General features: G+C 43.6%; 5 protein-coding genes across 5 annotated transcripts; 2 read left to right on the top strand and 3 right to left on the bottom strand.

Annotated features, from left to right (window-relative positions):
• Nucleotides 1-1654: 1654 nt before the first annotated feature.
• Nucleotides 1655-2470, top strand: FPRO_08798 (uncharacterized protein; the record flags this gene model as incomplete). Its single annotated transcript, XM_031224733.1, has 1 exon — nucleotides 1655-2470. The coding sequence occupies one exon, from the start codon at nucleotides 1655-1657 to the stop codon at nucleotides 2468-2470; it is 816 nt and encodes a 271-aa protein (XP_031089963.1).
• Nucleotides 2471-3450: 980 nt separating this feature from the next.
• On the bottom strand, nucleotides 3451-5575 carry FPRO_08799 (putative GAP1-General amino acid permease; the record flags this gene model as incomplete). The annotated part of the gene is made up of 8 exons (XM_031224732.1): nucleotides 3451-3841; nucleotides 3904-4114; nucleotides 4177-4583; nucleotides 4638-4759; nucleotides 4833-5115; nucleotides 5192-5201; nucleotides 5259-5353; nucleotides 5409-5575. 8 exons carry the CDS (start codon nucleotides 5573-5575, stop codon nucleotides 3451-3453), a joined length of 1686 nt encoding a protein of 561 aa, XP_031089962.1.
• A 2604-nt stretch (nucleotides 5576-8179) lies between these two features.
• On the top strand, nucleotides 8180-8848 carry FPRO_08800 (uncharacterized protein; the record flags this gene model as incomplete). The annotated part of the gene is made up of 3 exons (XM_031224731.1): nucleotides 8180-8353; nucleotides 8538-8655; nucleotides 8721-8848. The coding sequence occupies 3 exons, from the start codon at nucleotides 8180-8182 to the stop codon at nucleotides 8846-8848; spliced, it is 420 nt and encodes a 139-aa protein (XP_031089961.1).
• Nucleotides 8849-9594: 746 nt separating this feature from the next.
• FPRO_08801 (uncharacterized protein) lies at nucleotides 9595-10613 on the bottom strand (the record flags this gene model as incomplete). The annotated part of the gene is made up of 2 exons (XM_031224730.1): nucleotides 9595-10281; nucleotides 10335-10613. 2 exons carry the CDS (start codon nucleotides 10611-10613, stop codon nucleotides 9595-9597), a joined length of 966 nt encoding a protein of 321 aa, XP_031089960.1.
• Nucleotides 10614-10983: 370 nt separating this feature from the next.
• FPRO_08802 (putative taurine dioxygenase) lies at nucleotides 10984-12209 on the bottom strand (the record flags this gene model as incomplete). The annotated part of the gene is made up of 4 exons (XM_031224729.1): nucleotides 10984-11141; nucleotides 11189-11563; nucleotides 11613-11936; nucleotides 11987-12209. The coding sequence occupies 4 exons, from the start codon at nucleotides 12207-12209 to the stop codon at nucleotides 10984-10986; spliced, it is 1080 nt and encodes a 359-aa protein (XP_031089959.1).
• Between the last annotated feature and the right edge of the window lie 276 nt (nucleotides 12210-12485).

Below are 12485 nucleotides of genomic sequence, written 5' to 3'. Positions count from 1 at the left end.
GCGAAAGTTAAATTAATCTCTACTAATTAAATGTATATATAAGGGCATATAACTAATTAACCTTATATTTAAGAACTGCAGTTAAAGTGATATTAGTGAAGAAGTAGTGATTTAAATTGGGGTTAAAGCCTTTATAACAGTTATTTTATATCTGTTATATAGTCTGGCTAAAATATAGCCGATCTCTAGCTTATCTTTAGGAGTAAATTAATTAAAGGGTAAATACTATTATAAGTATCTATTATATTATATAAGGATAAAAGATACAGTAAGTTTAATATAAATAAATTTTAAAATTAATTAAAACTCTATAATTAAAATTTCTATTAAGTATAATATTATTTATATAATACTATTTTAATCTTTAAATAAAATAAAGACTTTATTACTTTTTAATTTTAATTTTTTAATAATATTTTTAACTATATAGAGCAATTTTCCCTAATTTAAATTACTACTTCTTTACTGATATTACTTTATCTATTCTTAAATATAAGGTTAATTAGTTATATGCCCTAGTATATATATTTAATCAATAGATTTATTATTAACTTTAAATTAATTTAGCTTTTACTAACTAAATTATATAAAAGTTAACCTAATTCCTTTAAACCTTTAAACCCTATTATTACCTTATATTTATCCCTTTACTTTTATAGTCTTAAACTATAACTGGCCTATTAACCCTTATATAAGCAGGAGAAAGTTAAGTATATACTTAGCCTTACTAATTATATTCTATAGCTACTCTTTATAGCTAGCTAAGCCTAAAAAGGCAGTTAGAAAGATAGCCTAATTAGTTATTAAAGTCCTATCTTACCTTATAGCTTCTTTTAGGTCTTTTAATTATAATAGCTCTTTAGCTAGTTAATTTAAAGATATTATATAAATTAAAATAGTTAAATCTATATAATAAATTATATTAATTAAAATATAATTAAAAATAACTATTTTAATTAAGCTAGATTAATTTTTTAATAAGAAGTTTTTCTTAATAGCTATAGTTATTATATAAAGCTTATAGTATTTATAGCCTATAGCTTTTATTAATATTAATTTAAATATATTAATAAAGTTATAATTAATTATATAATAGGCCTAATTAGCCTATAGGCTATTATATATAAAAGTTATTATAATAGTAGCTATAATTAATATTAATAACTATAACTAATAGTTAGGTTAGGGAATATACTTTATAATAGACTTAGCCTGATATTCTCTGTTAATACTGACTTTCTATTAACGTTAAAGAGGTCAATTTAAGATCTTTTGGGTAGGGTGAAGGAAGAAGGCTAATACAGCTGCCGAGGGGTAAGCGGTATTAATACTGCTTGATTAAGGCAGCAATTGCGCTACTAAGGCAGATAAACCTTATATGATTTTGACCTACTATAGGGGCCTCATTATTTAAGCCTTTGTATATAAAGTTAGAAGCTTGATAGCCTTATAAGGCTGACAGCAAGGGGGAAAAAAAATATAAAGCAATTTTAAATAGTTTATAATACTTTAATTAGTAAGATATATTTCCTAAGCTATACCCTTACTTAACTCTCAGTAAATTTATTTTAGTCTGATTTATTTTTAGTTTTTTATCATAACCTTTTCCTCTTTTTTCTCTAATATAAAAACCAATCCAATACTTTAATATACTATGGCCCAGCCAGTGGTGGATAAGGAAGACTATCATTCCTGGATTAATGATAACGCCTTCCGGCATGCTCGCTTTCAAGGAGATCCTCAATATAACCGTAGCGTTATCCAGCGACTAGACACAACAATATCTCTCCTAGACGGCCATAGACCTAAGAAATGGGGCTTTGCTATTATACGCACCGCTTATGGCCCTGGATCGGATAAAAAATTCGAGCATGCTCTTGATATTATAAACAATATCGCCCAGCATTGGGCTGAAGCCGAAGTTGAGGGTCTCAAGTTCCGGATTACCCGTGGCAAAGAAACAGACTTTCGATATAGGGATGTCCCTATTGAGGTTGTCACGCGCCCAAATGAGGAATTAGTACGCCGGTATGAGAATGACGTCCTGGAGGATCAGAATTTGGATAACGCCTCTTTGGCTGCGGTGCGCGAATATTTCAGGACCTGGATTGCATCCAAGGGGGGCAAGTCGAACGTTGGGAATACACGATATGTTGCGTGCATCATGCTCGATGCAGAGACCCTCTCTCAGCTTGCTACGGCGCCTAAGGGCTTTCCTCACGGCTGTGATGTTTACAGCTCCTCATATTGGGTCAAGATGGTCGACGTGGAGCCAAACCCTGACGAGGCGGTTTACGTTCGTGTGCGTGGAGCTGACTATTTGATAAAATACTGGTTTATCCGGAACCTGATCCGAAGCCATGTGTTGACACACAGGAAAGATCGCGATTATCCAGGAGTTCTTCACTTTGGCGACCCGCCGTCAGAAGGGTTTGAGGCATTTGGGGGACCACCCCTTTCCTTGTTTTAGACGTCTGTTATGTATTTCGCTTTTCCGCAGCCGATATATGTGTAAAGTATATGTGTTGCCCAATTAAAGTCTTGTGACATAATCCTGTAGCTACTTGTGATGACTCTTCTATGGACTCTAATACGCACCGTGGGAAAAAGACACAGCATTGAACCAAATATTTCTTCTCTAACCTCACTCACCTGTCTCAGCAGGCCAGATATAACCGTCTGCGATGTAAATCGTTGTAGAAACTGAGGTTCTTTGGGGATAAGGAACCTCCCAGTCATGGTTCGGTCCTACACAGTACGCGTTGACGGCCACAGGCTTCGCTGAACATGCTGCCGCGTCGGTGCCCAGTCCGGTATTGACCATTAATAACAAATGGACATCGATACTTGACACCGCACAAATATGAGCGCACTAGTCTTCCTTGCCTGCAACATACCACCGGACACAACGTTCTGTTGTACCCTTAGTTACTTTCGCGCCCTCAGGAGGAGTAATCTTGTTGTAGGTGTATAGATTGAATGGTTGAGGCGTGGTGGTATCGGTGCTGTTGGACGAGGTATTGTTCTGTTCATTGGGGGCCAAAGCATATTATGTTCCCATATACGGCAGTAAGTTCCTGCAGGTTAATTAAATTGTAACCGACCCACCAGTTATAAAGCTGTATATCCCCCTCAAAAGCTTATTGGTCGCATTAGACTCAAGTAGATGGCAATCCTCCTCAGTTCGCAGCTGATAAACAAGGTCACACTATACAGGCATGCAGAGCCTCGTACCAGGCTCAATCATTGCAGCTGAGCTGCAGTTGGGTAGGCGGTATTGATTCACAATAAAGAGAGAAGTTGATTATACGCCGCGCTTGAGTCCCATCGAGTCGCAAGTTTCATTAGTGCCAGTGGTATACCACTCGTCAGAGCCACAGCTAAGAGAATTATCTTCTAGCTAAGAAACCCCTTACTGCCTACCCCTGAAATAATACACTCCTGTAAAATTTAAATAATGTTTCGGACAGCGTTCTTAATGTATGCCACAGCACCTCCCTGGTGCCGTTCCTCTCCTTCTGCAGAGGTACCTACAGCACTGATGTCCCTCATGCCTGTGTAGATATCGATGTCCTTTGTTCTGATGAACAATGGGCGGTGTGCTGGCACATAGATCCAGCTGTAGCCCTTCCAGACTAAGTAGAGGAAAATCAGTAGCGGACCGGCAAGGTAGAGCTGGAAAAAGTTTGATGCATTCAGGTTAGGACCGCCAATAGGATAAAGCGCGACATAGAACTGGGCGATCAGAGCAAGAACGCAGACAAGCAAGCATATCCAAGAACCCCAGACGCCGCAATTGGCCTTGTAGGGAAGCTCGTCCAAGGTATGACCGTTCATGGCCCTGTTCGAAGTCAGTTATCGGAGGAACAAAGCAGGCCAGAAAACAACAGGTGATTTGCTTACCAGGCCTTGCGAAAGCGGATATGAGCCAGAGCGATGCCACCGTACACGAAGAGGATGGTAAGACCCGACAGTGACAGGAGCCAGTTAAAGATCGTACCACCATTATGCGCCAGGTTAATGAATGCTAGCAACCCGAAGAGAAGCTGAAGAATGACCACGGGAATAGGACGACCCTTTTTGTCAACGTAGGCCATTTTCTTTGGGAACATTCCTGCATAGTAAGTGTGTGTTAGCGTCACAAACAGCATGTTCATATCATCACGCAGCACGCACCATTTGCAGCGAGAGCCTGAAGCGTTCGAGTCGAGCCAAAGGTGCACGAGTTAGCAACACTCATAACGGCGATCAGAATAACGGCGTTAAAAATCGATGGCAGGACCTTGATGCCAGCAAGCTCAATTGCAATGACAAAAGGCGACCCTTGCGACGCGGTAGTCGCACTGCCATACAGGGGACTGTTTGCCGGTACGACAAGTCCAACAAGGAGAAGGTTGACGACGTAGAAGATACCGATTCGCCATGCGACCTGATTCGAGGCTTTCGGAATCTCCTTCTTTGGGTTGGCTGTTTCCGCAGCAGCCAGTCCTGTCAGCTCGGTGCCAGTGTAGGCGAACGCTGCAGTGACGAAGACGCTGCAGAAGCCGTGGAAGCCATTGAGGAATGCGCTGTAAGGATCGTTCCTGTTTCGAAATCCATGTTAGCCTAGTTCAGCCACTTGGCATACATAACATTACCAGTATCTTCCACCGATGTAGCCTCTGTCGTCTGTTGGAACGCCGCCACAGTTGATTATTATTCCCAGGATGATAAAGCCTATGCAGGCGAGTATCTTCATCAAACTGAGAGCAAATTCGACCTAATTAAATAATCGGTCAGCTCATTTCCATATCTCTCAAGGCTGGGAACTTTTCAGACAGTTGGGAACATACCTCGCCGTATCCCCTGACGCCAAAGAATTGAATGACCACTAAGGCGACAAGTAGCGGGACGATCCAAGCACTGTTGTTAATACCGTGCGAACCTGGCCAGAAATGGATCATGTTGCAGGCAGCGGAGATCTCGAAGGGAAGGACAGTCAGCCAGCTGATGGCGTACTCGATGCCGCACGCCCACCCGAAGGAGGGATCAACGAAGCGGCAGATGTACATGGTGAAGGCACCGTTGATCGGATACAGGACAGTCATTTCTGCGAGGGCCTGCATCATGAGGTACCTAAATGATCTATGTCAATATCCATCAACCGAAGGGAAAGATGCTATGCTTCGACTTCCACGTCGAGGGAACATACACCATGACACCTGAGGAAGACACGCGTTAGCTATCGCATGGCGACCAATGCAGTGTACACAACTTACCAACAATTAGGAAACCAAGAAAAACAGAAGCAGGTCCACCAGTCTGAAAAGCAGTTCCAGAACCGATAAACAGGCCAGCACCAATTGCACCACCACTTAGAAAAGCGACCGTTAGTTGCTATATTTGAGTACTTGACATTAAACCCTTACATGGCAATCATCTGCATGTGCCTGCCCTTGAGATTCTTATGGAGGGGATTCGTCGCCCCGGCCTCTGGGTCATCGACAGGGGACTGCCGGCCGGCCGTGGGATCGACCGTACCCGATTTGTAGTCGGGGGCATCGCTGCTGCCATTTTTTTCATTCGTAAGACTCATCGCGACGAGGACGGAGGTAGGGGGGGGACGGGTAGGAATGGGAGAAGTGAGAAAGAAGAAAGAAAGAAATGTAGAAGATGGAAGGCTACCCCAATTTTAAAGCTCCAGGTAAATCATGTGCCCCCCCTATGGGAGCCATTGCTTACGCTGCTGGCACAATACTGCCTTCCTCAATGGAGTACTCCATACGGAGTGCGGCAGCAATCAATAGCTAATGCCTCCAATTGGCGATGGTTTGGCGATAAGCAGCCTGTTCCAATCTTACTCCACGCCATGGCACTCGGACACTCCGTTAACGAGGGGAAATATGTGCCGGCTCATCCGTCCGAGTAAGCCGCATAGCGTGACAGGCGATGCTTCATTCAGGTCTTCAGACACTCGGTATCGTGAGCTCTGATATCATTGGTGGTCCTCCTGTGCTCCTTATCATGCTCGACACGACTACCTGCCATTTGCGGAGATGCGTGTAGTACATGTGGATTCCGGGTGACGAGATTCAGCTTCCCCAAATAACCTAGTTGCGGCCAAGGCAATACGCGAATGCTTGCTCAAAGCTTGTCTTATGACCTTTGCCCTTGGGGTGTCAAAAAGAGTCTGACGCGGAATCCACATCCACCATACAAAATCAGATCTTTACGTCAGACGTTTTTTGACACCCCCTAACTTGCCTACCTGAGTCGGGCGTAGATTGCAACGAGGTGCGCGACTAATATAGTTAGTTAGCTCAAACCCTGGTCAAGGCGGCGTGCCGGTTAGCCGAACGGTAAGCTAGTGCTGCGAGCTACTGGTAAAGACGGAAACCTACACCTGCACCAAGCCTGGTGCGTTAACTAGCACGTGACCCTTATACCGGGGCTGAGAGAATGAGGAGAGCTATAATTGGTCAGGATTAAATAAAGCCCGATTTTCCATGCCAGTAAGGTTAGAGGGCGATAATGTAAGGAGAAGAGACGAATTGAGTTAGATTAAATTGTGTAGATACCCTAGATGAGACTTTTAGGCAGCTAATAAGACTCTATTTACACCTAACTCTTTAGCATACATGCCGTTAACTGTGTTTATGTTAAATAATTGTGTTGCTGTAAATAGTAATATATCACGATGTTAATAGTTTGATTAGGGGCTAAATGCATAATTTCTAATCTGCGGTAAATAGAGAATTACTCTTTATATCAAATAACCCCTCCCGTTTGATCCTGCAGAAGATCTCAAATGGCTTATCACAAAGCTAACCCTAAGCTTTACCGACCATTCAGATCTCCTGAAGTCGTTATACCTCATAATCACTTTTATCGCTTTTGCTATTAACTCAGATCCCTAGCAAGCAATAAGCCAGAATGGATTTTCAGCGCATTTAATCTCAATTCCCGGCTCTTGCCAGGAACCAGATCTTTACGGATAATGCTACAGGATCTCAGGTCATACAAGCCTGCATTGATTCGATCCGTCAGTACTTCAGTAACTCCAACGTGCAGCTTGTAACCCCTTGTTTTGGGCCAGAGGAAACAGCCGACAAGATTCAAAGCGGTTAAAGCACTTGCCAACTATATAAACGCTTCCGTTGACTAGTTTATCGCGTCTGCATTCATCAACAAGGCTGCGTGGGATAGCATTGAAAGCTTGTGTCACTTTTTCCTTACCCCATACAAGTGCCAACAACATGCTTGGCCTGGCTTGCGGCAACTTCGAATGCATCCAATCCATTCCCACTGTGTGTAACTACATTTCGGAGGTCGGTTGGAAGCTCATAAAGGAACAGAAGGAATCGATCCAGGATATGTCCCTGACCTAAATCAAGACGCGACCTGAGGATCAGTTAGTGGGGGAGCCCAGCCATGACCGTAATTTCCGTGTCCTTGTCATTAGTTGTTCTATGCGATGAGGAGCTCCAGCTTGATCGTGATCAACTAAGGCTATTTTTAACAGGGTTAAATGCTTTATATACAGTAGGTGTGCAGTGCGTATACAGCGCCGTGACTTAGACATCCGCATTATCTGCTAGCAGGCCGAGGTACTGTTCGTGCAAATAGGAGAACTCAAGTGCATCCATATAGACTTGCCTATTCAGGGTTGAGATCCCTAGCTGACTTCTCAATGACAATGTCACAGTTCGTATATTTCTGATAATGAAGCTTACCAGTATGGGAAGCCATTTCGAGTCTAGGGGATTTAAGACTTTTCGTTCTGGTGGGTTAAAAGGGGCCAGAAACTTTCGCATGAGGTGAATTATGCCGATGAGTATCATGCCAATCTTGCAATGTACGTCAGCCAATGAGATTAATTATTTGCTTATCTTACGTTATTTCAAGTCATTCGTTCTACCTCTTTCTGCTATATTAAGGTATCTTGTCGTAGGCCTTGTGATATGTAACTGCACTGGCGCCACATCTCTACCTGTTCACAATTCTATTCCATTTTTGATAGCTATCAATAGCAACGGCATCTCAAATCCTCTACCCTTCGGACAGCTTGTATTACGATGGTGGTGTCCTGTCTCCAGCAGGCCGAAGCCGATTTGAATCCATATGCCCAGCGTCAGCGTCAGTGCTTGCCGAGTATTCTGAAACTTCGACTCATGATTGCGATGCTGCCGTTAGCTCAGCAATGCAGGCTTTCCCCAACTGGACCCAGACACCCGTACTTGAGCGAAGCAGAGTGCTGCTCCGACTTGCACCGATTCTGCGCCAAAGCAGCGATGAAATGGCAATAATGGAAACACGCGATACTGGAAGGGCGCTCTCCGAAACCAGCACCGTCGATATTGCAGGTGGTGCGGATGTTTTTACTTTTACGGAAATCTCATTGGCGGAGGGCCCTGAACGGCGAATCCATTCCAGTCGATGAAACTGGTCGTGTCGAAATTTATAAAGAGCCCCTTGGGGTGTGCTTAGGGATTGGTGCATGGAACTATCCGATCCTTCGCACGCATTTACAGGCCATGACTAATAATTTTTAATCTCAGCGCTCTTTGAACGCTGCTCTGGCTGCTGGAAACACTATGGTTTACAAACCATCCGAGTACACACCGGCCCACGGTACTGTTCTTGCAGCCATCCTGACTGAAGTTGGATGCCACCCAGGTATTTTCATCAAGGCAAAGGTTCTGTTGGAGCGTATCTCGCTTCGCATCCTCTCATTTCTAAAGTCAGCTCTCCCGGTCAGGTCTCCACTGGCAAGAAGGTCGCAAGTTCAGCTGTTCAGGGTATGAAATATGTGACGATGGAGCTGGGTGGCAAGAGTTCTCTCATTGTCCCGCCAGATGGCGACATTTAAGATGCGGTAAGCGATGCTATGTTGGATAACTACTTTGCAAGTGGCCAAATCTGCACAAATGGAACTCAGATCTTTGTTCCTGTGAAAATACGGAAACAGTTTGAAGAAGAGCTTAAGAAGAAGCTGCAATTGCTCAGCGTCGGATCCCGGAGGACCCCAAAGCGAACTTTGGCCCTCTCTCGAGTTAAATGGAGTACAACAAGGTCATTTACTACATTCGCTATGGCCTCGAAATGGGTGGCGCCCGGCTGGTCTATGGTGGAAGGAAAGGCCAGATGGTTTTCCTTCTGATCTATCCAACGAATACTGGGTAATTCCAACTGTCTTCAGTGACTGTACTGATACGATGAAGATTGTAAAAGAGGAGATTTTAGGTCCAGTCATGTCCATCCTTACTTACGAGAATGTAAATGAGGCCACTGCCCAAGCAAATGGTACGTCTTTGGGCCTGGCTGAAGCCTCTTTTTGACCCCTCAACCCTATCACAGCAAAGGTGGCTTCAAGCCGGGATTATACAGATAAACACTTAAGGAGAAGGAACAGCCTCAATAAGTGTTCGGGGTTATAAGATAAGCGGCATAGAAGTAGAAAACGGAAGGAAAGGCCTTGCCGGATGGCATCAGACCAAGAACACATTCATTAGTGAGCGAGAATTTCTTAATAGTATTCTATCTTAACGTAGCAGAACCTGCTGTATCTAATCATAGATTTTTCTCACTGTCTGTTACTTCAGTAGCCAGTCTGATTTATATCTTCCTACCTTTTAAATAATTGTAGTCTTCCATTGACTCATGGACAAGACCCTTAAGCTCTTTAGCATTTTCCGCTCCAAAGTCCTCCACCCATCGCCCAAAAACAGCATCCAAATTGACTCCCCGAGAGCTCTTTGAACTGTCAATTGAAGTTGAATTCCAATACTCACTCATGAACTTGAGCTCGCGACAGCCAGCGTTCTCAGGTGCTTTGATCGTATCCCATTTGTAAAGGATATGTTGTTCATCCATGCCGAGTGAATTGCACAGATTCTTGATTGCAGGACTGCCATCAAGAATGTCGTCCGCATCAACAACAATAGGTCTAGAAGGTTCTCCAACTTTGAACAAGAACCAGTCATAGAGCTGGCGAGAGTACTGATATGTCGTATAGAACGCCCATGACCTATCAGCAAGATCAATGGAGCGAGCGGCGCTTTCGGCTCTATACCAAGATTCGAACGTGAGAGCCGGGTGTCGAATTAGAAATATTGGTCTCCACCGCAGGAGGAACTTGTCAGGGAATATGGTTGGGTTTGTTTTTACGTCCTCTGCTGAGTGAGAAGAACCCTGTTGATGAACTGTAAAAGAAGGTCTCGGATATGTACCCCACATATGCTCTGAGAGCTTACACGGCTCCCAGACGTAGAAGGTATGTTCTTTAAGGAACATAGACATATTCTAACACCATTAGAGACAAGCTTACCACGGGTTCATAAAGGGAAGTAACTAACCTGAGTTTTGGCGACCTTCAGCTCCTCCTGAATTTCATCAAACCCTTCTTGGAGGAGACTTTCAAAATCTCGACGTTGCTGATCGGATACGGAATTGATTGGCCCCCAGTTGAAAGATTCTCTTGCAAAGTCAAAAGCACGTTTGAAGTGATAGTTCGATTGAGTCCATCCTGGTTGTCCCGACAGCAAACGGCATAGGACATGAGAACAGGTACGGTTGAGAGCAAATAGAAACACATCCTGAGGGCCAGTGGCATTAATGTCGTCTATTCTTGCCATGGTGTATAATTGTTGTGTGGTAGATGAGTTACTGGTCGTTGTGTGACACCTATTTGAGTCAAGATATTTAGTAAGAGAAGGAAAAAAGAACACCAGTATCGACGTTAAATATATTTATATGATCTGAAAGAGGTGCCCACAGGGTTTGGATTAATTGATTTACTATAGCTGAGCTAGGGATGCAGTTGAACCCACTTTTTCTCTTAGAATTCACTTCTCATTGTGGTTTCAAAAGCCCATGGACTTAATTTATTGCCTATTCTGGACTTTGCATTTCCCAGGTAATATCCGCAATCATCTCTCGTTTGGCAGAACACATATAATCCCACTTTCAAGCAGTAATATATATTCTTCTATATTGAAACAGAGTTTAGTGTCCTTCCATAGCCAATGCTTCGCGGCGAGTCTTGCTTTTGACATCAAAGTATGGCTTCTCTCCAATTCCAACAGCGCGATGACCTGTACGTGGACCAAGCCCAGCGTAGTCAAAGATAGCAGTGTGATAAACCGTACGATTATCCCAAATAGCTATAATCTAATTAGATGACTGGCAAAGTTTGGAGATACACACTCACCAAGATCATAAGGATTCTGCCAGCGATGCCTCAGCTGACAATCATGCTCCTCAACAATCATTTGCAGGAACCAATCCAGAAGACGCTTACTCTCATCAGGTGTAAGTTCATTGATACTTTCGCAGTGATTGCCAACTGCAAAGAGACTTTTCCAGCCTGTCACGGGGTTGGTACGAACGACTGGATGAGTTGTTGTGAGAGAATCACCCACGTTGTTTGGGGATCCTCGTGGCTGGGTATATAGTTCGAATCCCTTCTCCTTAGCTACGCGTGGCAGTCTTCTCTGCGAAAAGCTGGCTGTTAAACCTTCAAGAAACTTGCGATAATGAGGGGAGATCTTGTCATAGATTTCACATGATGAAGCCCACATTGTATCTAGACGCTGTTAGGGTTTGCGTTTTGCTAAGGGAAGAGATAGAATTACCTCCACCCGTTGGAGGCATCTTAACCACCTTCAAGATTGAGTAATCTGGAGGGTTTGGCTCATAGCCAGCATCAGTATGCCAACTGTTTCTAATATCGGCGGGTCTGTTTTTCCAAAGGTCTTCAGCCGGGTTGGCAGCTTGGTCAGTCGTGATGGTATTAATGTGCTTCTCTTCGTCAGGATTGAAGTTTTGTAATGGATGAACATGAAGTGTTGAAGACTCGGGCTTGCCAGTGAGCCTCCCCAAGCGATCGGCAAGCTCCATCTGAAGTTCATTGGTGAGGTCTTTCTGGGCGCGAAAGAAGACGACACCACGTCGAGATACTGCTTCTTTATCAATTGTGCGTTATGAGAGTCAATAGATAATTTCTTACTGGTGATAGCCAATTCGCGGATGAGGTCATCGCTGTTGTCAGCTTTTAACCACTCTGCGACATTTGCGTCCGTAAACTCCGTTCCTATGACTGGAGTGACGCTGAAAGACTCGTACTTGTCCAGTAAACCAATTAGCTTGAGAGGCTCTTTGATGAGTTTGGTGTCGTGAGTGGCTTTTCCATTGCCATGGGATGAAGTTGTTTCGATCTGAGAAGGAGACATTGCCAGACGGTAGGATAGATTAGTTCAAACCACAGTTGAAGTAGAGCAGTAGTGCTATTAAGTGTAACAGAGCATTGAAGATTAGGATGCGTATTTATATCCGTAAAGACAATACTGGGTTACACACCCCTCGATATATCGAGGTGAAAAGGGAGCAAAGATAATTTCCAATGTCGTCATATGAAACCATAAGCGTCTCATGTGACAGAACTCTCTACGGGAGCTTCTGAAGGACCGCGGCTCTTTACAATCAACGCGGTGGCAAAGGTTCAAATT

Source organism: Fusarium proliferatum (assembly GCF_900067095.1).
Source record: "Fusarium proliferatum ET1 genome assembly, contig: FPRO_scaffold016, whole genome shotgun sequence".
NCBI classification, from domain to species: Eukaryota; Fungi; Ascomycota; class Sordariomycetes; order Hypocreales; family Nectriaceae; genus Fusarium; species Fusarium proliferatum.
Note: the sequence above shows the minus strand (reverse complement) of the source record. Positions and strands in the feature narration are given on the sequence as shown.